The 26314-nt window shown below is 46.3% G+C and overlaps 1 protein-coding gene across 2 annotated transcripts; it reads right to left on the reverse strand.

Moving 5' to 3' along the window:
- Nucleotides 1–284: 284 nt before the first annotated feature.
- LOC117890872 (nephrin) lies at nucleotides 285–23105 on the reverse strand. 2 transcript variants are annotated; one of them, XM_034795962.1, is made up of 12 exons: nucleotides 22586–23105; nucleotides 5514–6047; nucleotides 5280–5450; nucleotides 4922–5212; nucleotides 4550–4849; nucleotides 4195–4485; nucleotides 3825–4127; nucleotides 3477–3761; nucleotides 3124–3405; nucleotides 2257–3059; nucleotides 1782–2165; nucleotides 285–1580 (listed from the first exon to the last, which is right to left on the reverse strand). In XM_034795962.1, exons 1-12 carry the CDS (start codon nucleotides 22623–22625, stop codon nucleotides 1572–1574), a joined length of 3693 nt encoding a protein of 1230 aa, XP_034651853.1. In that variant the 5' UTR covers nucleotides 22626–23105; the 3' UTR covers nucleotides 285–1571. The 2 variants fall into 2 exon arrangements, with proteins under 2 accessions (XP_034651853.1, XP_034651852.1); XM_034795961.1 differs by having other exon boundaries at nucleotides 1782–2186.
- Nucleotides 23106–26314: the final 3209 nt, after the last annotated feature.

A 26314-nucleotide genomic window follows, 5' to 3' on the forward strand; every position in this document is an offset into this window, starting at 1 on the left:
CATTCCCACATTTAATTCCCAAAAAAATACCATATTTAGTTTTCAAAAATTTGTAGGATTTATTCAAATATTTTTTCTTGTTGGAAATTACAAAAATTTGTTTTTGTATTATTTTTTTTATCCTTTTTTTGGTGTATTTTCGAGTTTTTTACGTTTAATATTTTAAATATTAATTACATTTAAAATATTACACATTTATGAGTATGTGTGTGTATATGTATGTATTTTCTCGTATTGAATGAAATTTGATTTATACACATACTTAATATATATTTTTGTTGTTGTCGATTTAAATGCAAATGCTCATTGAAGTCTAATGGGTAATTAACATGTTTATCGGTTTTTATATTCGTAGATTTGTTTAGCATAATTTTTGGCGCTCACGCGTGCTCGGATCATCTTTCGTTATCATGTATATAATTTATTGTCATGCATGATAAAAGGAAAGTCGTGGGATTGGATTGTGTAAATACGAATGTATACATATTTTAAATACAGTTAAATATATATATATATGTATCGATTTATTTATCTGTAGATAGATATATATCGAGTCTTAGGTCTATCAAAAATCACGCTTAAAAAAAGTGATTTATTTTCTGTTGCTTAATTGAAGTTTCGATTTACGTTCTCGTTTTGGTGATTTCGAATCTGGAATTCGTTGAAAATCGTTTACGCTCATCGGGCCTTTTGTATAAGTATTTGTGTTTATATATGTGTATGTTCGTAAGTGAATAGATATCGGTTATGTCCTATAGCTTAAACTTGAACAACTGCTAATGAGAATGAGTCACGACTCAGCAGACTCGTTAATATTTATGCTAGATGCTAAAATGCGTAATTCCTACTACTTAATATCGAGAAAACTTACTACAAATCAATATTTTGAGAGTGTTCTGTTGTTTTTTTGTATCTAACAATGCTGCTGTTGTGGTTGTTGGTTTTTGTGTGTTTTTGGTTGGGGTATTTTCGGTTAAAAGGGGAGTTGGAGGGCAAGCATTTTTGTAGAGCGGGTTGGCGCACCTGCCCCATGGCCAAACCTATAGACCCAAGGGCCCAAGATTGATGTTCGGGGCCCCCGGACACCGAGTCGGTTATGTGGCGGACGTGTGGCTTGCGTGTTCTTTGAGTATCTCTCGGTTTTGTGTAGATGTGTGTGGCTTTGGTTATGCCAACGCCAACGTCTCCAGGGCTCTGGGCACAGGTACTTATCACAGCCTTCGAGCGCCGCATGCAAATGTCTTTTTCCAAAACACATTCAACATGATTCCTCCATTATGCGCTCCGTAATAATCAACGTCATATACATAGTAATAATTATAAACAAGAAATAAAAATAATAAAATCCAATACAAAATGCAATTAAACCTGCAACAGCCAACAACCAAACGAAACCAAATGAACACGAAATGCTTCTATCATACGAAGTTCAGATCTGTGTGTGTTGTAATTATGTATGTTTGATGTATTTGTGTGTGTTTGATGTATGTCAATCAGTCTAGCTGGGTTTTGGCTGGGTTTGGTTGCTTGGAGTGTTGCTGTTGTCTTTGACGCTCTCTGCACGGCATAGCCTAGTAGGTCTGTGAAGGAGAGGAGCGAAAATACAGAGTGGTATGAGATAAATGCTGGTTATTATTATTAATTAGAGAGCTGTTGAAGTTCCCCCCTCAAACATATCTAGATCATTATCATAATGAACTAATAAAGGGGGGATAGATTTTCTCAAAAATTTAATTGGCCCTTGGAGAATATCTGTAGTGTGTTTGACTGTTAGAACTTACCACTGGGGGATAGGACATGTATTTGTCACTCATGTTAAAGTAGGAGCCATCGGCTGGTGGCGCGGGCGATGGTGATGAGATGTAGCTGCCCTTGATCACCAGCGAGGAGGCCGGCGATGGCGAAGGTATGTACAGGCCATTCGAGATCAGCATATGATCATCCTTGGAGCGCATGGGCATGCCGTCAATCATGCCAGTGGCACTGTTCCGCTGGCTGTGCCTCTTCGGATTGGGCAGTGTTCGCGTAAAGTCCGGATTGCACATTGGATAGTGGGGCGTGCACATGGAACTCTCCTGGTACTTGGGCGGATACGCCGTCGACTGTATAATGTCCACATTCTCCACCAGATAGGTTGAGGCGGCGGCCTTCTTTTGTACATCCGCCTGCAATGCAGTGATGGGCAGCTGGTTAGGATTGGGATGGCGACTGGTCAGTGGATGGACTCGTCATGGATGCTAGAGTGAGTTCTCTTACCTTGTAGACCGACTGGTTGTCGTCCTTGGAGTAGACATCGTCGTTGCTGGGTTCCGCCTCGCCCTGGGACTTGTTCTGGCGACGTATAACGAACCAGGCGACAAGTGCGGCATTGAGAACCAGCAGAACCATCGCCGCCGACGTGATGCCAATGATCATGACATTGGGCAGCTCGTCCTTTTCCGTATACTCCGCCGAATGGGGCTGGGAACCTTTGCTGAGGGCGAGCTTGATGTCGGGCATGAATTTGCTGCCTCCCGCCTCGTTGGCCGCCATCACGGAGAAGTAGTAGGTGGCCCCCGGCTTGAGCCCGTCCAGCGTGATGTTCAGGTTGCCCGGCTTGGCGTCCACGTACTTGTACTTGTCCTCTCCATGCTGCTTCAGCCGCAGCCGATAGTAGGTCTGCATGCCGCCATCAAAGCCCGGACTCCACATCAGCTCCACACCCGTGTCGGAGACATTGCCCACCCTCAGCTGCAGAGGAGTGTCCGGGCGGCTTGGCTTGCTGAACTCCAGCGTGATGCTCGCCTGTCCCAGGGCATTGCGTACCACACACTCGTATTGTCCATAGTCGTCCGCCGAGGTATTCTCAATTAGCAGGGCCGACTCGTAGTTCAGGGCATCCACCTGGCGGTCCAGGGACTTGAACTTGTTGCGGCGCTGCATCTTCAGATCCTTACCGTGTCGCCGCCAAATGAAACTGGGCTGTGGTGAGGCCAGGGCACGGCAAATGAGCTGCGCCCTCACCCCAAGGCGAGCGGCATAGCGGGTAAAGGCGGGCGTATGGTCGATCTCTGGGGCAGCTTTTGGGGGAAAGGAAAGACAAGACTTAGGCCTGATCTCTGTGCTGTCCAAGGCTGTACTTACTTTGCACTACCAGGAGCACATTCTGTGCGGCTGGTGGTCCCCGCTGGTTGTCCACGATGCACGTGAAGTTTCCAATGTCGCTGCGCTCCACATTGGCAATCTGGAGCAGAGCTGTGCCGTTCTCGAAACTGGAGGTGGTGCGAGAGCTGAGGTCGTAGCCATCCCTTGTCCAGCGCACATGCGAGGCATCCAGTGGACGCGCTTGGATGTGGCAGGCCAAGACCGCCGGCTGGCCGGCCATAAAGCTATGACCCTCACTGACCGAACTGATGGTGGGGGCATCTGAGAGACAGACAGAAAGAGTCAGCATCGTTTTGGTGGGCGGGGGCTCATTAAATCTCTTCTTTACTCACATTCCACGGCTATTTGGATCTCCAGCAGAGAGGTTCCTTGGCTATTAAGCGCCTCGCAGATGTAGACACCCGCATCATTTCGACTCAGTCGACTGATGTTGAGTCGCGGCCCATCGGAGATCAATCGCTGACCGCTCAGCGTATTGGTGGTGATGGGCAGACCATCCTTGGTCCAGGTATAACTGATCGACATGGGGTTACCGCTGGCCACTAGCTCCACATGGAAGGGCGCACCCTCAACACCCACAAAGGTGGTCGTCTGAGATGGCTCGAACTTGGGCGGATCTGGGGAAAGAAGTTGCACTTCAGTTGGGTCCACTTCTCCGTAGGGATTACCCCTCTACTTACAGAGAATATCCAAGCTGATGGTCTCGTGCACGCTGCGCTGCAGTACCTCATTGTGGCTCTGACACGTGTAGATGATGCCATCCAGATCCTGGGTGATGTTCACATACATCTCCAGCGTGGAGACCGAGCCGCCCCAGAGGCCTGGCTTGTTGGCCAGATTGAGACCCTCGACGGGTATACCATCCTTCCACCAGCTGATCTTGGCCGGCGGATTGCTGGAGCTTGAGTCGCAAATGAGTTTCGCACGAATGCCGGGCACGAGGTTCTTGGGCGCCACACTGATCTTGACAGTCTCGGGGGGAACTAAAGGAGGGGAATATGTTGAAGTCATGGACGGCACTTGCACGAGGATTGCACTTGGGTCACTTACAGTGCACACCCAATGTCTTGGTGGCAAAGAGCGGTATGTCAATGGCTGCGTTCTGCACCTCACACTTGTAGATGGCATTGTTGTCGGAGGCATTGACGAGCAGCGACAGTTCGGAGCTTATCTTGCTGTCCACCACCTTGGAGGGTGCATTCACGCGTTTGTCGTTCTTGTACCACTGCAGAGTGGGCGGGGGATTGCCGCCGGCGGAGCTGCACTGTAGTTTCAGTATGGATCCAGATATGAGTATGTCGCCATCGTTGTAGCCCGTCAACAAGGGTGGCGATGGTGGGTCTAAGCGGGCGATGAAGAGTTACCTTAGTGGTTGCTAGAATGCTGGCAAATTTCTCAGACTTACATAGAACATTCACGGTGTGAGAGCCCACCACATTCTGGGTGAGTTCTGTGTTCAAGGCGTGACAGACGGCAATGAAGGTGCGGCTCTGGGAGTCGATGCTCAGGCTGATGTTGGAGCTGCTCACCCAGCCGCCGTCGGAGCTGCTGGTCGTCTTGTATGTGCCATTGGCCAGGGGGCGGCCGTTCATGGACCAGCTAATGCGGGCCGGCGGATTCGAGGGAGCCGTCACGCAGCCCAACTGCACAGAGTCGCCGACCTTGGCTCGGTTGGCGCCACTCAGGTAAACATCCTTGGGTGCATCTGTGTGGGAATGGGTGCATGTCGTGTAAAGTTGACAAAGGAAAAGCTGCGGCAAACGCCTTGAAAACTTACACAAAACAGTCAAATTGAGTTCGGCGCGCAGGGGAGAGGTGGCCAACAGATTCTTTGCCTCGCACACCAAATTCGCCCCATTGTCCTCGGCGGAGGCTGTGAATTTGTACACATTCTCCGACAGACGTCCCGAGGTGCGCTGCGGCGAGCTGATGGCCACACCATTGCGATACCAGACCAATTGTGCGGGAGGATTACCGCCGCGGCTGCGGCAAGCGATTTGCATTTCCTGTCCTCGTCGCAGGCTCTCACCCTGACTGTAGCCCTCAAAGAATGGCGGACCGGGTGGATCTGCAGGAGGTTTTATTTTGCTTTGCATTAAGAGGGATTATGCGGAGGCTACAAAAAATAGACTTACACAGCACAGAGAGCTGGACCTGGGCTCGCATGGGCACATCGGGGGGCAGTGCCTTGTGACGCGCCTCGCAGGAGTACTCCTTGTAATCGTCATCGGAGCGCGGCTGCAGGTGCAGGATCGAACTGGTCGTAAATCGTTTTGGGGCCGTCTGGTTCACAGAGACAATGGGAACTGCCAGGGGACAAACAACTTTAATACCGCCCTTGGACACCGTGGACCCTGGTGCAGACTTACCCATTTGGACGGGTACTTCGCCCTGGTACCAGACAATCTCCGCCGCCGGATTGGCATTCTCGGCGATGCAGTGCAGCGTGAGATTCTGTCGCTCCACGACCTCCACCTTGGCGTTACGGGCAAAGCCCTCGATCACAATGCTACTGGGTGCGGCCACAATGCTCAACTTGGCATTGGCTCGTATCGCTGGATTGCCGGCAGCCGGTCCCACCTGGCACTGATACTCTGCATCGTCCTCCAGGCTGGCGTTCTTCACCTGCAAATTGTAGATGCCGTGCTGGGCATCCACCAGCACCGAGTAACGTGGAAAGCCGGGTATGACTGCCGAGAAGCCGAGCGCAAAGCCATCCTTCGTCCACTGCACCTTCCCAGCCCGGGCGGACACCTCGCAGCGCAGTAGGGTGTCGGTGCCCTCGAGTATTTGCAGATCGTGTGGCGTTATGCGGAACTTCTGCACAGCAGGTAGCGATGCGGCCGTAGTCGGTGCCGTAACTGCTGCTGCTGATGCTAGGGAGCTGCTGCAGTCGATGGTAGCTGAGGAGAGGGAACAGAGTGCGAGGGAATTCGCATGGTTAATCGGCACGTTCGACATTTGTGCACGTAGTTTGCCAAGTGCACCGGCAATGGGAACAGTTCAATTGGCATCGGAATCGACATCGACCTGTCAGAGCCAGAGCCAGAGTCAGATGCAGAGTCAGAGAGCAGCCCGGAGTTACAGTCACATTGTCAGAGGCAGGGGGTTTCCGCGCCAACATTGGTTGCACAGTCACCCAGTTTTACGGCCCACACATAAAATACACATTACTTGAGCGTAAGCCCCAACGACGAGGCTCAGTCACATCGCACTAATTTGGAACAACTTTTTTTTTGCCTCTCTTCTGTTTCCTTTCCGCCCCGATGTGTCAAGGTACTACTACTCTTGGGCTGTCATTGAGACATGGATATGTCGGTCTTCGGTCCGTCCGTTCGTCCCTCCATCAGTCGGGCTTTTTTCTGTTTTCTGTTCTCTTCGGTCTCGCAGTCTGTTTGACGCTGTATCGGCCCACACCTATACCAAAGTAGGTCTGCAGCTTGCGGCTCATTAGCATTAAAATGTCTTAAAGAAACGACCCGGCCACGTTCGATACCAAATTGAACAGCCTACTCACTCAGCCACAGTCTGAGTCTTAGTCTTAGACATAGATGTTGATGTAGATGTGGAGTGTGCGTGTGTTTGGGTCTCGCCGACCTAATCAGCATTAGAGCAATCTACATAGGTAATATAAAAGCATTGACAACACACACTGGGACGAGGCCTATGGGGAAACTGCAAGGGAATCCACCCACGTGCGGTGAAAGTTTTTCCATAAGCAACACACAAAAAACCTGCTACGAAGATACACTTCATAAGTCATTTCTTGGACACGTTCTTAGCTAGAGCCTTACGACTACAAATGTACTAATAAATTACTTAGCTAAACACAGCTGTCAAGCTGTCTATTAATAAATAACTCTTCGGAAAGATTCTCTAATGAATTCGCCATTTATCAAGCACTAATCTCCAATAACATGTTTAATTCGCGATCAAAACAAGTTTAATTCATTTTCAGCGAACATTACTCAATTAAACAGGTTGAGGTGAATGGCGGAACAACTATTTTCCCATCGATTAAAGTCTGTGCCATCCGCTTTCGAGCCACTGTGCGCTCTGCGGGCGCTTCGCTGCGTGAGTCGGATGGAGCCTGCCTACAAATGGCTCGACAAATAAACAAAGTAAACATTTCTGTCGTGGACTTCATCAGTGGATTAATTGATTATTTGTCGTGGAAGACAACGGACATGCCGGAGAGTTGGAGATTCAGTTCCAAGATGGTCTTGAAGCGACCATCCATCCCCCCCAAATGTTGGGTGCTGGGAGCGGATATGGATTGGGTCACAGCGGAAATGTGGAAATGTGGAAATGTGCTGGGCCACCCACAGCTTGTGTTGGCTGCTTGGTTGCCTGGTTGGTCTGTTGTCATTTGCTTTTGAGGGCGCCTCCATTTGCATTCTGCATTCTCTGCTGGCCAAAGTTCAAGCAATTAAGCCAAGCGACAGTTGACCAACTCTGCACAGGCAGAACACTTCCTGAGGCAATTAACCGACGACGAAAACCAACAAAAAGCAGCACAACTTGACAGGTTTTTGCACTGACAATGACGACAAAAACAGGGAAAACTGAGACCCAGCCCAGCTCCGCCCAACCCAGACAACAACAACAACAGACCGACCAGCAATGTGCATACGAGTACAACTCATTTAGTGTCATTACGGGAGGAAGACAGGGCCCTGATGGACTGGCGAAGGGACTGGCGAAGGGACTGGCAACGGCAACGGGCGCACACATTTACGACAAACGCAGAGCCGAGTCGGGTAGATGGCCAAGAGGGCAACAAAATGTTGGCAGGAAACCAACCCCGACTGCACAAACAAAAGGCAATAAGCAGTGGGTAATTGTCACACATATGCAAGCCAGGATGGACGCAACAAAGAAATCCTTGAAGTGTGACAGTAGGAAACAAAGAAGCACCAGAAGCAGCAGCACCAGAAAAGGAATACGAACAAGAAAAAGAAAAAGAGAAGAGCAAAAGCAAAAGCAAGAAGAAATGATATGGAAAGACTGAGTACAAACTGCACTCTGTCAAGTGGAGAGTACAGAGTAAATGAAAGATGAGTAGAGGGTCAGAGGGCCAGAAGGCTAACCGGTTTACCATTTCATTCATGGGTTCTTTTGGGCCAACAGCCCCCGTTCTGGACGGTGGTCAAGACGGGGCCCAGTAATTGTCAACTGGGCCCACAAATTGTACACAAGCTAAACTAACTTCTTAGCCGCAAAAACCACGTCCACTGCCGATGATGATGTCGATGTCCTGGTGTCTGGTGCCTAGTGCCTTTCTATCTTAGGGTACCGTCCATATCCTGTGCTCGTTCTTGAGCCTATGCCAATGTCTCTTCCTGGCCACAAGTTAAGTGAGTGTGCTGGCCTCAAAAGCCGGCTAATAGTTTCTGAACTGGGTCCTGGCTGCACTAGAGATGCTCGAATTTCAAAAGTGTTTCACGCACGAGAGCCCTGGCGAGGCACGCAATCATTTTAATTACTTTTATTTCCATGATTCTGCGCATCTCTAACGAGTGTTACGTGTGGCAATGACCAGCCAAGCGCAACGCATCGCCGGATGTCACACTAATGGTCAACGCAACGGACTCGAATGTCCCGTCCCCCAGCCACAGTCCTCTCCCTGCGCAGTGGCCCAATGGCAACTCCTTCGTGTATCGGCCAGAGCTGGCTGCTTTGTAAGTTAAACTATCTACAAGTCATTAACTCATACAAAGCCCAGCGTCTGTCGCCCAACGCTGTGCACTGGCATTGGGAGTCTGTCTCTCTGGGAGACCCAGGAACAGGCACAGCCAAGTGCCCAGAGACAGAGAGTGAGAGAGAAAAAGAGTGAGAGGGAGAGAGCGAAAGACGATTCAGAGTGAAGTGGCCCCTGGACCAACGCACATTTAGCTCCTCTACGCCTTTTGTTTTTCCTCTTTCCCACTTTGTCCCTTCTCTCGTTCTCTCTCTTTTTTTCGCTCCTTATCGAGACCAGTTTCCAGTTTTATTTTCGCTGCTCGTTGCGAGTATCTCTGTGTGTGTGTCGTGTCTGAATCTTTGGGGCAACTTCAGCGCGCTAATGGAAAATATTGTGGCATATCACAGGAAATCCGGTGAGGTTTTTTTTTTGTATTCTTGCTGTTGCTGTGGCTGTATGTAACTGGAGTTTGTTGGTGTTGTTGCTGCCGCCTTCTGCACACTCCTTTTAGCCGGCAGGACACTTAGCCTGTATAGCAAAAACAACAACATTTACTCGCTTTGACAAAATTAACGGGCACATAAATCTCCTCTCTGGGTTTTGCGGCTTTGCGTTATAAATTTAATTAAATTAATTTTTTTTTGTGTGTTTATTTTGCTGCGCCTCTTAACCATTTCTTGTGGGTGTGTGTGTGTTTGGGGGTACGAACTGAACAAATGTCTTTTATTAAATTGATTAAAACGACTCTGGTGTGTCAAATTTGTTGTCAGCCATGTTAAGCGCCCGGCAAAGTGTTTCAAATTGTTTTAAATGCCAAAGGAAAGGATTTGAGCAGAGGCCATAACAATTATTTTCAGCAGCGGGTGGCTTGAGTGGGCCAATTGCATGTGATGTGGCTTATCATCCGCTCTGCTGGCTACATTCTCAAGCGTTACCGAGACTCGACTCCTGTGGCAGTCGCGTCAGTGGAGGGATTTCACTCGTCTAAGACTTTTGTCTCTGTTAAAGTAAGGCACACTAGACTGTCGGCCTTTGAGTGGTAATCCAATCGATCTAAGTTGACAAATTGTGGCAAGCGTTTCTGAGTAGATTTGGCCAAGCAACATGCCGGGCCCTTATTCTCAGATTTCAAGGCGATTCATCAGCTTTAAGACCCTTGGAATTGGAGATCTATTAAGAGAGTAACTTATCTAATCGTTGAAATCTCTTTGCTTTGACTCAAACACACATGTGTGTGTACGTGTGTGTGGTGCACATTGCTGTAGCAACGGTTTTGTGGTTCTGTGGCTGTTCCTGGCTGACTTTATTGCTGACCCGGACCCGCCTGAATCATCTCTCCCACAACTGCCCCATTCCCCTTCCAGGCTTTTCGCTTAATGTTCGCCTTGGGCACGCTTAATAAATTCACAATAAAACGCATTTGAATCACGCAGATCGGCAGATAGCGGGGGGAATAACGACCTCCGCATTGAACGGCCTCCAAATGTTGCTGTTTGCCAAAACTCCTGCTCCCCTGGATACCTCCCTCGCTTTCTTCACACAAATTGCCGCATTAACAATTCTCTGTCTCCGACAGTATCTGTCTCTGCCTCTGTGTGTGAGCACTGATTGAATTATAAAATTTGCAGCTGAACAAATGTGGCCAGGCCAATATCAAATGCTAAGAGCGAAGAGGAACCCAGAGCACGGCCACTGTCCCCCCATCCCAGCCCGTAAAGCCTCTTCGACGTTAAACTAATCAACTAATTTGCTATGAACTTTGCGGTCCGCACAAATTAGATCGTCCGAGAGAGCCCACAGCCCAGAGCCTAGAGCAAAGAGACCCGTGATGGGAGCCAGACGCGAGCTAGACCCACACCGCTTCCATTTGGAGGCATTAACATTAATTATTTTCTGCTTCATGAGCATTTTAGATGAACACGAACAAACCCTGCACTGCCCTGCCCTGGCCTGGCATCGAGATGTGACCTCAGTTTTCAAGTGAAGCTCCACTTAAATGCTCCTCTCCACTCCACTGCGAGCTGCGCTGGCCAACCGTTTCGGGACTTTCATCTTTAATTAATTAATACAAAAATGTCTGCCCCTTTCGTTTGGTTGTGTCAACTATTTTTCGACTTTGCCATAGAAATATTTATACTAAAATCGCTGTCCAAACCGCAGCCCCCAAAAAAGCAAAAATTTATGGTTTTTGTTTTCTTTTTATGTTTTTTGTTGGTTTTTGCTGAAAACTGAAAGTATTTTGAGGCCTGGTCATGCGGGCTTTGGCAATTAGTTAAATTAAGTCTAGGCTGAAATTTGTCAGAAATATCAGCAGGAATGTTGTATTTAAATCCATCTATTCACAAAACCGCGGAACATGCAATCAATACTCGTGCCCAGCTTTAGCCAAAAAGGATTTCAATGTTTTAAAGGTAAAATAACAATGCGAAAACTATAAAATCCTCCATTGGAAATTAAATAATATTCGAACGAAACGGCTCAACGAGAGGATGAAAATCAATTTTTTCCGTTGCTACGAATCGTAAAAACGGACAGAGAAAGAGAGAGAGAACTGTAATAGATTTTGATGATTTTACGACTGTAAGCCACTCAACGATACCGCTCGCTGGCCCCGTTGGCTGTCCACCCCTCCCCGCTCTTCCAACCAGTTTTGTCAACTGCCGATTGCGTGGGTTAAGAGATTTTGAACACCCACAAGCCCCACAACAGCAACAACAGAAATGTAAAAAAAAATGAATTGACAAATTTTATTAGTCATAAATTGAAAATCATAAAAGTCGTAGATAGCCCCAGCACCTAGGCAAAGCTGTACCGGACCGGACCGGACGGAACTGAGCTCCATTTTTGTCCCCAGTCTATGAAAATAAATTAGTCCGTGAAGAGATGGAAAGAAATGGAAATGGAAATGGAGAGTTAGGCGCGGCTCCTTAAAATATGCAACAAAATATTATTTAGTAGGATCGTAAAAGTTGGTGCGATGCGAATGGCCAAAGTTTGCTCTGCCTGTGAAAATTAATTTAGGACTCTTCTCATCCCATCGTGTCCCGTGAAAAGTCCCGGATCACAGCACTCTGGGGAATAACTACTGGGCTTTATGCAGAGACTTCCACGCACAGAGACTAGGAGAGGGCTTCCTCTCCATTTGAAAGAGAACTCTAGCTGGACAAAGGTAGTAAAAAGTGGTCCGGCAATAGACTCATAAAGAAATCAAAGCAAAACCAGTTCAAGAGCCAACATCAGGCGCAGGCACTAACAGAGCCGTCGCCATCGACTAGGCCGTTGCCGTCATCGGCATCGACACAACCTACGTGCTTTGAAAAGGTAAAAGAGAGATATACTCGTATGTATTTGTATGAAGGGGAGAAAAACTACGGGCTTATGAATGGTAGCCGCCATATGAATGGTCTCACAAAGGCCTCAAAAGACGTGGGCTTTGGCCTCAGTTCGCGGCGCATATTAAACTGAATTTAAATTTTTAGCTGGAGCGGTTCTCCAAGTCGGAGTGTCAGCATGGGAATGGGTAAGAAGTAAGCGCAGGTCTGTGTTTTGCAAACCCCAAGCACGCACCTGGCTTTGGATTCTGGGTCTTAGCCCGACTCGAGTTGGCTCGGCTCGGTTCGACTTAGTTTAATGCCGCTTCGAATTGGCCAACAACGGCCAACGGATCGACGACGGCTGCACTTGTCGCTTAGCTGAAATGCCAAGACAGAGTCTGCTGCATGCTGCCCCTCCGATCGGCCTGTGTATGTGGCAGCTGCATAATTATAATGTCTGGGGCCCAGAGCGGTACATTGCCACAGCTCCGTCTGGTCGGGGCCTGTGTCTCTCTTGTGCCTGTCTCACCGAAAGGTCAAACAACATATTTTTGCCGTTTTTATTGCTGCGCTGAACTTTATCGACAACATTTTGTGCGACGAAATTAGTTTAGAAAAATGTACGAAGTATTTTCAAACCGCCAAAAGAGTTAGTTTTTCTATGTATAATGGGACAACATTTTGAACTTGATCGAATCATAAATATGCGATAATATTTGAATTTATTTGAGCGGAAATCCATAAAGAAATTAATAACTATGCAAATGCCATCTTAAAATTAGCAACAAACATCATAAAAACATTTGACGCAATCCATAAAAAATTCATTTGCTTTTCGTAAGTCCGAAAAATATTGCAAGATTTGTACATTTTATTGCTGTGACCTGAGTATGCAAATATATTTAAGATGCACACTCGATCGTATTTCCTACAACACTTAGGCGGTTGTATATATATTTTTCAAAATGTTTGTTTTATTTGCCTCGTACCCGCACGCTCACATTTCGATACATTTTTTGTTTCTTGTTGGGGTTTTGCTCGTAATTTTATTTATGTATGCAGCCCCTAACTTTTGTCGAGAGCTGTGGGATTGTGTTCGCCCATTTGTTTTTATAAAACTTAATGGCCGACTGATTGCCGGCCACAATGTTGGGTGTACCTATACATACATAAATACATATGTATAAATATCATTGTATATTTATTATTTCAAGGATGCGTTCATTAACTCTTTGAGATTTATGGAGGCAGCGTGTGAACAGATGCGGGCCGGCCACAAGCGCCACAGCCGAGTATCTTCAATTGTCAGGGGCTGCCCATTTAAGCTCTAACACGGATTTTAATGGGGTGGGGGACATAAAACATAAAACCCATTTTTATTTTGCACTTTTGGCTCATAATGGGGTTTTATATGGCCCCCAGTTAGCCCCCAGGCAGAGAACTACAAAGCCAGTCAGGCGTCACCAGCCAACAGTCACCAAAGAGCCACAAATTCAAGTTATCCGACGGCGTTTGGAAAACCGTTGGACCATAGCGCTAGGGCAACAACTCCTCTCTGAGACTTGGATAATCGAGATACTGGTTGCTGCAGACACCAAAGCCAGATTAATGGCTGCGAGCTGATTAGTTTGAGGCCAAGACAAAAGACAAGACAAAAGGCCAATTCCACTCCATCCACCATCCATAATTAAGCAGAGACACCGAAGCGCGTTTCATTGCGATGCCATGCGATGAGTAGAGTTTAGTCAGAATCCAAAAATTAAAGAATCCCCATCTGCCATGGCACAGTGCTCTACATGCCCAGCAACCAAAATGTTCATTTGTCAAAATTAACACGGCACGAAACAGACCCCCAAAACAAATTCAATCTAAAAAGCCGCCAGCCATCGAATTCGTTGTTCGATGTCGACAGGGAATGTAGTAGCCAATGGGCTCACGATTATACTTGGGGATGCAAATTAATCTAATCATGATCTAAGAATCTAAAAGAACAAAACGAATTATTAAAACCCTCTCTACGAGTCGTATTCTTACCCTCGCAAGATAAATATCAATTTCCGAAAATAGAACTACTGTCCCTACCAATTATGACTTCTCACGCCCTCATCCCTCCAAAAAGACTTCCCTATTGTTGTTATACTCTGCTCCCCCCGCTGTGAGCGCCGAACTACGATAGACCATCAATCATTGGATCTGTGGAGTGTATGAAAAGTTCGTTAGTGCGAAAAATGAAGTCTAAATTCTTGGCATCTGTAACTGCAAATTGAAAACGCGGCGAACTGAGCAATTTTCACATTGTCGCGCCTGGGTTATTAATTCAGTTTGTATCTGTCGCTTGGTTCTCTTTCTTTTTTGGGCCAAAAGTTACCGTACACTTTTGTGGGTTTTCGACCACGTCCCTGGCAGTTTAATTGAGGCAGCAACAGCAACAGCAGCAGCAACAAAAAGCAAACAAAAAACGATCCCAAACAACTGGCAACTGACGCTGGTCGAAACCGGCTTAGGCGCGTCTCATGCCCACACAGGCAAACAGACAGACAGACTCATATGAGCATGTGTATGTATATATATACATATGTTTGTGTGTGTGGTGTATCTGTGTTGGCCATCCATCATTATGAAATGCCTGCTGGTGTGGGTAAGTGGTGCACCTGCTCGCATTTCGCCAGGCAGCCCAAGAGAGAGAGGGGCACGGAGGGAGCGCAGGTCCGGTCCGGTTCGGTTCGGTTCGGTTCAGCTGGGTCCTCCTTCATTGATAGTTTCGAGTGCAACTTTCGCATGCGCAAAGCTGCTCGACAACATATGCTGTGCCTTGTCCAGTCCATCCAGATCCATCTCCATCTCTATCGTATCCCCAACTACGAACTCTCTCAGCTCTCGGCCCCAGCTGGTCCGCTTTTGCTGCCTTGTGCTTCTGTTTTTGCTGTGATTCTGAGACTGGCTTTTGCCTGTTTTTTCGATATGGTAGTTTATTTATTTTTTGTGCGCCCAGCGTAAGTTAATATGACTTGTAGCACGATGATTGCTTCCTGTGCGCACCAGAGAGAGAGCGAGTGAGCGAGCGGGTTGGCTTGGCTCGAAACCAGCTTAAGAGGCGCTGACAGCCAGCGACAGCAACTGGCAATGGGACGATGGGGCAATGGCTATGGCTATGGCTATCCCTCCATCAGCTTTTGTTGGACGACGAAACTCTCTGCCTTTTTTTTATGAATGAAAAATCGCTGCTGCTTTCGATGTCGCAGTCGCTGTCGCTGTCTTTGTCTCTGTCACTGGCTGCTGTAGCTGTCTCTCTCTCTGCTAGCGGAAGTTATAAATTAATTGAGTAAATATCGATTCGCACACACACACACACAGTCGCACACTCGCACAGTTAGCTCGAGTTGGCAGGGCTGGCTGGCTGGCTGATTGCCTGGCACTGCCATGCCATGTTAATTGGCAGCACTTGAAGAGCGACTCACAAAACATCGAGCATTCAACTTTAGCTATTTGCATAGTCAAATTGGTTGGCTGAAGGGGGTGCAAGGGAATGGGTATGTCGCTGGGTGGTGCTGGTGGCTGGAAATTGAGTTAGGAACTGTTTAGGATCCCGCACATCGTGAGGGTACTAGATTAATGACTATAGAAATCGCATATTGAAGTGCTCATCGAGTATGCCCATTCAGCATAGATAATTTATTGAAAGTGCTTTGATTGCGTCGTACTGGATCCCTTTGGATCCCCTCTCTGGGCGGCAACCATTTTACGAGCGAGGATTCATTACTTTTATGGCATATGCTTGCCATCAACTTCAGCTAAACTTTATTAATTACCCAGTAGCGATATTAAACAATTATTTATTTACTCCACGCCATAAATCCCATGGCCAAAATGGCTAAAAAGTGAGAATTTATTACAGCAATTTGACTGTAATCCTATTCCGAATTTTATGGAACGTTTTAGCCAGTATTTATGTGACATATACCATGAATATTATTCATAACTATAATTGGAGTTCTTGCAAGGGCACTTTCTTGGCTCTCATTTCGTCTCATTAGCCTGGAAGTTGCCTTGCTGATCAGGCCTTGACATCGCACTGAGAGGTCTGCTTACACAGGTCTACCTTCCAGTGTGCTCTGCTTTCAGCAAAGAGAAGACAGACAGAAGACAGACAGCCCTTCGCACGTTACACATCTTTAACCCAATATTCTTTTCAACTTTTTTCGCTGGCGGCTGGCTTTATCTTTTCTGTGGTGATGAGAGCGCGTCATGCATAATTGCATAAATCAGATACAAACATCTAACTGTGCAGTGAACACCCATACAGAGGTGCTCGTTGCACGGCACGTCATAAGGGGCAACAACAGTTGCTGGTGGTGGTGGGACTGCCGCCACTGTTGCGACTGCCGTTGCCGTTGCCTTTGCCGTTGCAACTTGCATGCCGTTGACGCCACCTAACTGTCAACTTTCTTTTCTCTCGCCCGGGCTGTGTAATTACAGAGAGCAGTGTATTTTATGTTTGTGGCTGTGTGTGTGTGCGTTTACTTGCATGCAATTAGCATACAAAAATATCAACACGGTTCGCATTTATATAACGCTACAAATTATGCATCATTGAAGCTGCCACCACCGCATCAGCAGCAACAGCAACAGCAGCCAGCAAGCTGCAACGACGTTGAATAATGACCGAAAATGCAATGGCAACATGGCCCGCAGCACATCCCCTGACTCCCCCAACCCGCTCAAGTGGCAAGCTCCAGTCAACAGTTCGCCAAACATCCAACAGCCAGAAGGCGCAGACACCGCAGCCTCAACTTCGGCCGACGCGTCGTCAGTGGCAGATCGGACTTGGGGGGTTGTGCTGCTTGTAGGAATATGTATCAGCTTGCAGCAGACGACGTCGCCATCGTCGTCGTGGTAGGTGCCACTGACACCACGCACACGCCCACTTTCGAGCATTCAAGCCCCTCAGCTGCATTGGCTGCACTTGCCACTGCCAAGCCAAATGGGATGAAACCGTGCTGGCTGTAAAAAGAAAATGCGACACGGCACAGCCCCATTCGTTGGCACTTAAAAAGTGTGCCCAGATCACTGGCAATTCAATGTACAGGGACTCGTGAAAACCCACTGTACGGAACATACTTACATTATTTATAAGATCAAACATGCTCCCCATGTGTCTGCAGACAGCAGAGCATGAAGGCTGCTTTAAATTTGTAAAGTATTTACCCATCAAATTAATAATAATCAAATATCCATTTCATATCTTCTATAATCAGAAACCAGAATTGCTCGACTGTGATAGGCATCCCGGCTAACGATTATTATTCCGACATAAATATAAAGTACAACAATATCAATTTCATGAGCTCGGCTCATCTCTGCTCATCCCTGGCACGTCGAGTGGTGTGCTGTCTGTTTGGGTGGGGAGGGGTGCGGGAGGGGGACATGCTGGAGAATGAGAAGCCATGCACCACCCAGTCCTAGCCCCTGCGCTACAGCCAGTTGTATGGCACGCATGAATAGACAGCTGCAGAGCTTTGAAAGCGCATTCGCATTCACACTCACATTCGGAATCGCATTCGCCGACGAGTTTTTCACCCACTTGACGTGCAAAGTACGGCAAAAATAAAAACAAAGTAAGAGAAGGAAAACAGCATAGTACAGAATATGTTTGTGAAAAGACAAACAAAATGAAAGCGCAGTAGGAAAAGCAAGAAGAATGGCAAAAAATTGGTTCAATTTAGTACAAAGCCAACACCCAGAGTGGGAGCGGGGCGAGCGGCAGAACAGGGGCCTATTGAAGCCTTCTGTGTCTCATCTCATCTCAATGGAGAAGAGCAAACAACGACAACTCGTTAGCACAAATTTTAGATGGTTTGAGTAGAATTTGAGGGGAGTGTCAACGCCTTTTAAATGGGCAGCTTTTTAGCTTGCTTTTTTCTGTGTTTTTCTTTTACAATTTTTTTTTTCTTTTTTTTTGTACAATGGCAAACGTGAAGTTGTGTTCCCAGAGCTGGAAAAAGTCCCACCACACACCAATCCACTCCACTCCACTCCACGGCAGTCCACTGTACGTATTCTTGGTTTTCTGTTGATATTTTTTGGCAAATTTTCATAAACTGTTATTTATTTTTATTGCACAAAGAAACTGCTGGCAGGAATGAAAAGAAGTTGCGAGACATTTTCTGCTGCTTTTCGTGGCTCATTTTCAGTGGCTGTGCGGAAGTGAGTTTGCAGAAAAATAATCAGGGAAAATGTTTTGCGCTTTTGACCAACAAAAAAAAAGAATAGGAACAAAAATCCAGGCGCAAACAGAAATGTTTATACAAACGAGAAAAACAAAAGCTGTTACAGGAGAGCTGCCCGATCCAGAGTCGAAGCTGAGGCGGGCAGAGTATGGACACTGGCCAACAAAAAGGTAGAAAAAACAGAAACTACATGTATGGCGCGTAGCATCAAGATGGAAGCACATTTTATTTACATAAAAACAAATGACCAGCATGTTGTGCATGGACTGGGGGATGGGGAATGAATGGTTCACAGATGAGAAGGTAAGGCCAAGACCAGGGGTTGTAATTATGCGGCACTTTCTGCTGCAGATGCATCCTTCCATCCAAGTCTGGAATGTGCCTGGGAAACGCTGTGCTGTGCTGGCAGTCATGAGGTGGCAGAAATATGAGCAAACAGCAAAGAATGATAAGATGGAGAGTTGGAAAGTTGGCCAAAGTTGAACAGTCTGCGAGTGGCCAGGCACACTCGATATCCTGTAGCATACATAACACATCAAAGAGGAGCCGGAGCCGGTGTCGGAGCCACCCCTTAATGAGGTGAGCAGTCGGTCTGGAGGATAGCTTTGGAGCCCGTCCAAGTGGAGCACACAAACCAGAGCAGATCTTCATTCTTTGGCCCTAGCCAAAGACCGAATGCGGTCAGGCGGCAGGCTTGAAGAGCTACCAGATGTAGGCTAGTACCAACATCATTTGCGCTTTATGGCTTAGTGCCGTGATACCTACGCAACCCCAGCCCCAGTCCAAGCCCCAGCCCCATAACCTGTTCGTCATACATGTATGTAATTTGCAGTCATTTTTCCCACTTCCATTTCTTGCTCGGCTTTCTGCCTCTTTTAATCAGAGCAAGTGGCTTACCCGTCCACGAGTCCGTCCGGCATGGCTAAGTTAAGCAACCGATTAGCCACGGCTCAGGCCGGCAGTTCAATGCACTGCCCGTTGAAGGATTTACGAGTATGCAGAAAAGTTTTAGGCTAACACATTTGCACATCCACTCGTATATATTGTGTTATACCGGCTTTGGCATGAAACCAAATCGGGTTTTAAGTCCACTCCGTCTGCTAAGGTTTTCGGCTTTAATTCAATTTGCCTATGCAAATCGTTTGCGGATTATAAAGCTGGCACAGCTGAGCTGTCGTCGGACATATGGATGTGTACTAGACATCGGGTAAGCCAGGTCTGCTGGACAGGGGCTAGCCGAAAGGGTAGAGCTCAAGCTCCCATATTCTATGTGGGTAAAAGAGATTTGTCCATTTATACGTTCCCGCAGTCTGTCATTCTCCTCTGGCCTCCTTTCAACGCCTAACCACATCCTCAATTTTTTCAGTTGTGCCACAAAGAGAGTAGGGAAATAATAAGTACATATGTATGTACATACATACATATATGTATGTACATACTGGTATCAACTAATTTCATAGGCTGGCTGGCTGCCCTCTTGCTACACATGAGCAACGGAACGAGTGTTATTTTTTTTGGAGTTGAGTGTACATAAACCGGGCAGGTGTATTTCTTCTTTAGCCGCCTGCCTACCTTCCCTCTTCCGAGATGGTTTCTTGGCGGTTTAATTTTCTGTTTTATATTATTTTTGCCATCTTTCGGCTCGTGTGCCTTTTGCAGCTTGACTTGTATTAATTTACAGCGCGTGCAAAGGTGTGTAGGCTAGCTACAAGTCTCCATAAACACACTACCAGCATACTCTTACACGAGTATTCCGTAGATACATACAATACATATGAATTTATAAACATGAATGTGTGAAGGGGCAGCTGTTGGTGTTGTCTCGGGGCGTTTACTGTCTGAAGGATGGTCTTGTTGATGGTGCTGCTAGCCCTTAGACTTCCTTTTTTCGCTCCTGTTTTGCACTGCCTTTATTAAATTCATCTCAATTCACTTAACCGAGCACAGACAGTGGATGATAGCGACTGCTAATGTAGCTGTAAGTGGCTGAGTTCTCAGAACTCTCACATTATTCGGCAAAAGATTCACAAAATAGCCATCAAATTGTTATGAATTCCCGAGAATGTTCCCAATTTATGAGAATATTCTCTCTCTGAAAGTTGGCTAAATTGATTGTTAGACATTCTACTGAACAGTTTACCGCCGCTCTATATACATATTAAAGCTTCAATAATTTCCCGCTGCCCGCCGATCATTTTCACAGCATGATAATGAAACATTTTCAATGCCCACTAATAAATTCGTCATGTGGCATTAACAAAACACAGCAAGAACCGGTGGACGTGTTAAATGTTTGGGATGCATGATCCATTCCATGGCTGCATGATTTCCTATGCAACTTTGGTTCTGTGGCAATTAGCACGCGGCCAATAAATGAATTTAAAACAGAACTTTTAACGCCCTACAAATTCGAAATTAAAATTTGATATGCAAATAGTTTTCAATTAACAGGCGAACAAATGCCAACAATAAAAAGTCAAACTATGCGAGACAAAAGGCACCGAAAACTTTGCCATCAGGCAAAATGGAGGGAAAAAATAATTAACGAGAAGGGACGTGTGAGACGCTTCTTACGCGTCACAACTTTTATACCCGGCACTCAGTACTACATCTGCACTTTAGCGGTTATTTGTCAAATTTTACATTTTTTCTTCATCTGTCATCTACATCAACAACACTACTCAAGCCAACACGCTCCTTTAGCTCGCCACCCTCCCCTAAAGACACACACTGCAGAGTCGCGGCAGGGGCAGTGGCAGAGGCAGAGGCAGCGGCAGAGGCAGCGGCAGAGGCAGTGACGTGTCAGGGGCCAGGCCATAAACAGCGCGAAGCAGAGTGTAAATGCTGCGGGACGGGGTGGGTTTGGCCACTGAAAATTAATTTCTCCATTGTGGCTATAATAATGATCCAATCGGATCCCAATTTGGTGATCTGATAGATATGGTCATTCCCTACGGAATGGCGTTTTTAGTTTTCTGTTATCTTTAAAATTGGGGATTTGGGAGGTTTTCGCCCTTTTGCGGGGGCGGAAGGGGGCGGGGCTCATTTTTGAAATACACTGGTTTCAGTGTGAGCATACAGCAGTCTGGTGCCAAAATTTGGTGGCTCTAGCTCTTATAGTCTCTGAGAACTAGCCGACAAACAAGACGGACAGACGGACGGACGGACAGACGGACAGACGGACAGACAGACATGGCTCAATCGACTCGGCTATTGATGCTGATCAAGAATATATATACTTTATGGGGTCGGAAACGTTTCCTTCTGTGCGTTACATACAACCGTTATCCGCACAAATACAATATACCCTATTTACTCTTCGAGTACCGGGTATAAAAAGTGCACGGCTTCAATGCTGGCAGGTGATGCTCTTCCACTGCCCCACCATGCCGCACCACTGCTTCCCTAACTTAACCCCCCATACCGTTGAAGTGATGGTAGAAATTAAATTATGTGTGCCACAAAGTTCGCCTGAATTATGTCGCATAAATCAAATAAACAGCAGCCGAAGCGGCAGCAAAAAATATAAAAAAGTTGAGGCTGCAGAAATTGTTGAGGAAAATAACTGAAACTGCGAAAAAATTTATACGAAAAACTTTTGCATGTAAAGCAGGGGAGTGCCTAGGGGGGGAGTAAGAGGAGTAGAGGAGTAGAGGCTGGGAGTGTGGTATGCTGGGCCGTGTGTTAAAGCAACACTTGGCTGTGGCAAGACATTATTTTCTATATCTATTTGCTGTGCAAGAAAAACCACAGCAGACAGAGCAGCAGAGAGGTTTTTCGTTGGGTGAAGAAAAACAAGTGTTTAAATGTCAACAGCAAACAGACTGAAATGTGCTGGAAAAACCAGCAGCAGCAGTGGCAGTAGCGGCAGCAGTAAGCCGTGGCAGTGTGGCAGACAAGCAGACAAAAGGAGTATCTCGCCATCCCCATGCCCATTCCCATCCCCCATCCGTAAACCCCCGGATTGACTAAGCCACAATTCATATGGCAAGATACGCGACTGCCACTGCGTCTGCGAGTCTGGGACGGGACGGGACGACTCATCTTCTTTTTTTGCTTGTGGTGGCCTGTGCAGCGAAATGTCATGAACTTTTGCCACAGACATTTTGCAGGCGGTCAGTACATCGCCTGGCATCGCATCCGAGAGATACATTGCCCTGTGGCTCATACTCGTATGTCTTTAATTTTTGTGTTGGACTTGAAGCTTGATAACTCACCCAAGAGCACGGCAAATGTCAAAGATATCCAAAACTGCATCTTGTAGGTTGTTCGATTGTTGCTTGAAATTTGTTGTGGGACTCTGGGATTGCACAACACACAAACACTCACACACAGACCACACACTTGCACTGAGACGCTTTCGTCTTTAACTTGTTTACAGTTGCAGATACTTGTTTGCTCGCTGTTCGGCTATGTATCCGTATCTTTCTGTTTAATTACAGGCCTCAGCCAGTTCGAGGCTTGGCCGCACTTTGACTTGCATTGGGCGAAACATTTTTTTGGGCGCACACTCTAGCTAGGAATTCCAAAAAACGCGGAAAATTTACTTAGTTTCACGGCACTAAAGTACGAGTATCTTAGGCACCAGATCGACCGTTTCGTTGGTAGCGATGATGTGACGATGAGACGTTGAGACACCGCACAGACCGAGATCCGAAAATTCGACTTTTCAATTTTTGTTATTTGTTGTGTTTAACGACGCGGGGCAGCTGCCGCTCAACTCAAAAGTTGGAAAGGTATTGAGCAGTGAGCTCGGCGACTGAGAAGTATCTTGCATCTGAAGCCGGTTCACTGTAAACAGAACGATACGAGACTCGCGCCCGAACTCGAACCTCAAACAGGTTTGAGCTGGACTCATACACTGGCATCTGCGCAAGGGTTTGAGTCACTGCTAAGGCTAGCGGTAAGATACTCCATCTATGGATTTAACTAAGGAAAATAAATTAATTTAATTATTACAACATTCTATTGTTAAAGCTATCAAATGATATTTCTCTCGAAATTGTACAATTGTACAAGTAAATATTCCACCACACAGTTTTCTACCCCATGGGTATACATATGTATCTTCCGGTTGTCTAAAACCATTTTGAATCCTGCAGTCGTATCTTTTAGAACAACGACTTTGTTTCGGGTTTCCTCTCGCAGCATCCATGGCGCAGGCGCCAGAGCGGTTCAAAACTCTGATAATTATGCAGACGGCCTCTTATATGCGTCTCTGCTACAGCTACTACTCCCATAGCTGAATACGCTTTCGAAGAGAGTATAAGCTGTATAAGCGTAAAGTATGCTTATAAGACGAGTATAAGCTGGACTGTAAGAGCTATATAAGCTGGCATATAAGAGCTATATAAGCTGGCATATAAGAGGTTTATAAGCTTACTTATAAGAGCTGTATAAGCTGTCTGAGAAGGGCAGTATAAGAGACAGCTCAGACACTGAATAAAGATTTTTGTTTTACCAGAGTTTGCGTTTGCTTGCTGTTGCTGGTGCTGTTGACTGCCTCAAGTGTTGGACTTTTGGTTATGAAAGTAAAAGTGCTTGTCGAGGGGCGCAGAGGCAGCCATGCAGAGGGGGAAGGAAAAGAGTGGAAAAACAGGCGAAAAACTTTGTAGAAGAACAACAAAAGATTGTGCAAAGTTTCCGACATGGGGGAAAGTGCTCGGCTCGCAATGAGAGATGAATTAGAAAAACTTTGTTCTATCAGAAATATTTGGGTAATAGGAAATGAATTGACTGAGATTTGGGATTACTTAGGTAAGAGGCAACCATAAGATGTATCAAGCCGAAATACCACACGAAAACTTGTTGAAATAAATGGTCGAGCGAGTGCCAGCACATTGGGATAGGCCCAGCCTGAATGAGGGGGGCTCGCAGCATGGTAATGGGACACCAGCTCCATCCCCATCCATACGTTAAAAACGAAAAAGAAATGCTTTGTTAAAAATATTAATAAAATGGAAATCAGACAGGAATTCAGGAAACATTTTATTGAATGACTTCAATGAAAGATCAAATTGAAAAGTATTTAAAATCCATAACATTCTTCTCTGCTAACTTTTCCATTTCGGAATTGCAGAATATAATACAAATAACAATCGGCTCGAATGGTACAATCGCCAGCAATGTATGTACAATTGTGTATGGACGCATAGTATTTTCCTCTGGCGTACATTCATTTCAAATTAATGAAACACCGCACACTTTTCGAACAACGCAAATCGGTGGTGCACTTCAGAGATGCCATTGCCTTTGCCTCGCAGCCGATAAATTGAAATAAAAATGCACTTCAATAACCAAACAAAAATCGGAGCTGGAAAATTGAAGCCCATCAACCATACCCGAAAAAAAAAACAGCAAACATGCCACTGCAGAATCAACAAATATGTTTATTTGTCTGTGCATCTGAATAATAAAATAAAAATAATAACGAGAAGTGCCAAGAGTTCTAGGAATGAGCCAATGTATCAGTTCAATTCACGCTGCTCACGAGTCCTGCAGATGGTCGGAGCTGTAACCATTCAATCGATAGCTAATTCCAGCTCTTCATTATTCCTGGCTCATCTGAGCAACGCCGCTGATTTCCGCTCTCGTTCACTCGGCCATCTCTGGGGTACGCTTTACGGGCGTCCCCTTGGCTGATTTTTGATGTGTGAAATGAGTTGGCCCAGACCCACCGACAGACAAACAGCCGCACAGCCAGACAGAAGGATGGAGAGGGATAAGCAGATATGGTATGGTGGCATGTATAATGTGGTAGCTCAACTAGTCCACAGGCTGGCTTTATTAATGGCTCATAATGACTTAAGTGAAATTACTGAAGCGTAACAGTGCTCGCTTCTCTCTATCTCTGGCTCGGGGCCTCTACCGCTACCTCCACCCTCCACCTCTGCCTCGGTCTGTGTGCCCCTGTTTCAGTTGCAGCCATAAACAGCGAGAATTCCCACGCGGCATTTAATATTCTGATGGCCAAGTAAATTTACCCCATCCTTGTCCACCACCACCACACCCATCTCACATGTTGCTTCTGCCTCTTGATGGCTGGCTGGCTGCGGCTGTTGCCGTTGCTGTTGGTGTTGCCGTTGCCGTTGCTAGTGTGCAAGTTGTTAAGGTCAGTTCATATATTATGCTTTGCCTGGCAGAAGGTGCCATAAGTTTGCCAGGCCATGAGTAGGGTGTACATACATATGTACAAGTAGTTCCCGCTCTGTCTCTTCCATTCTTTTCCTCTCTCTCTCTCTCTCTTTTTCCGTTAATTTCATTCTCAATCTCTTTCTCTGGGGCAACTGTTGCCTACTTTGCCACATCTTCTGTTGTGCTTCTTTCTGTTCTGTTCGCCTTTGCCTGCCTGCTAATTAAGCGAAATTTTCCGTAATAAGCTTGTCTTTAATTTTCGCCATCTTTTTCCTGCCTTGCCTTTGCGTACATTATGTCTATGTGTGTGTTTGTGTGTGTGTGTGCTGGTGTATCCATCCGTAGGTGTATGCTACTGCCTTTGGGTTCTGTTTATTGTCATCAAGGTGTTCATTGACTTTGTTATTACACCTCAATGAATTTTACTGACAGACTCCCTGCTGCTGGTGCTCCCACAGATGTGTGGCATGTCATTTCTTTTCGCAATATGATAGAGAAAATTACCAAAGCTTGAGGTATAAGCCGTTTGGCTAATAGCCCTGCTGCCGAGACAGCCAACAAGTTATGCACATGAAATGAAAGTGCCTTGGCAACCACTTAACTTCATATAACTAATTATTTCTAACCTTCAAACAATAAATTCCTGTTACACCACATGGTTGAGCTAGCTCATTGGCTTATTAAAGGCATTATGCACCACCCAAACCTCCTCCTTCATCAGCACCATCTCGCCTCCAAGTAGGAGTCAGGTGCGTAGAGCCATTCTAATGGATTTCACTGATAAGTAGGCATTATTTACACGTCACCAGCCA

The sequence above is a fragment of the Drosophila subobscura genome, chromosome E (assembly GCF_008121235.1).
Source record: "Drosophila subobscura isolate 14011-0131.10 chromosome E, UCBerk_Dsub_1.0, whole genome shotgun sequence".
In the NCBI taxonomy this organism is placed as follows: domain Eukaryota; kingdom Metazoa; phylum Arthropoda; class Insecta; order Diptera; family Drosophilidae; genus Drosophila; species Drosophila subobscura.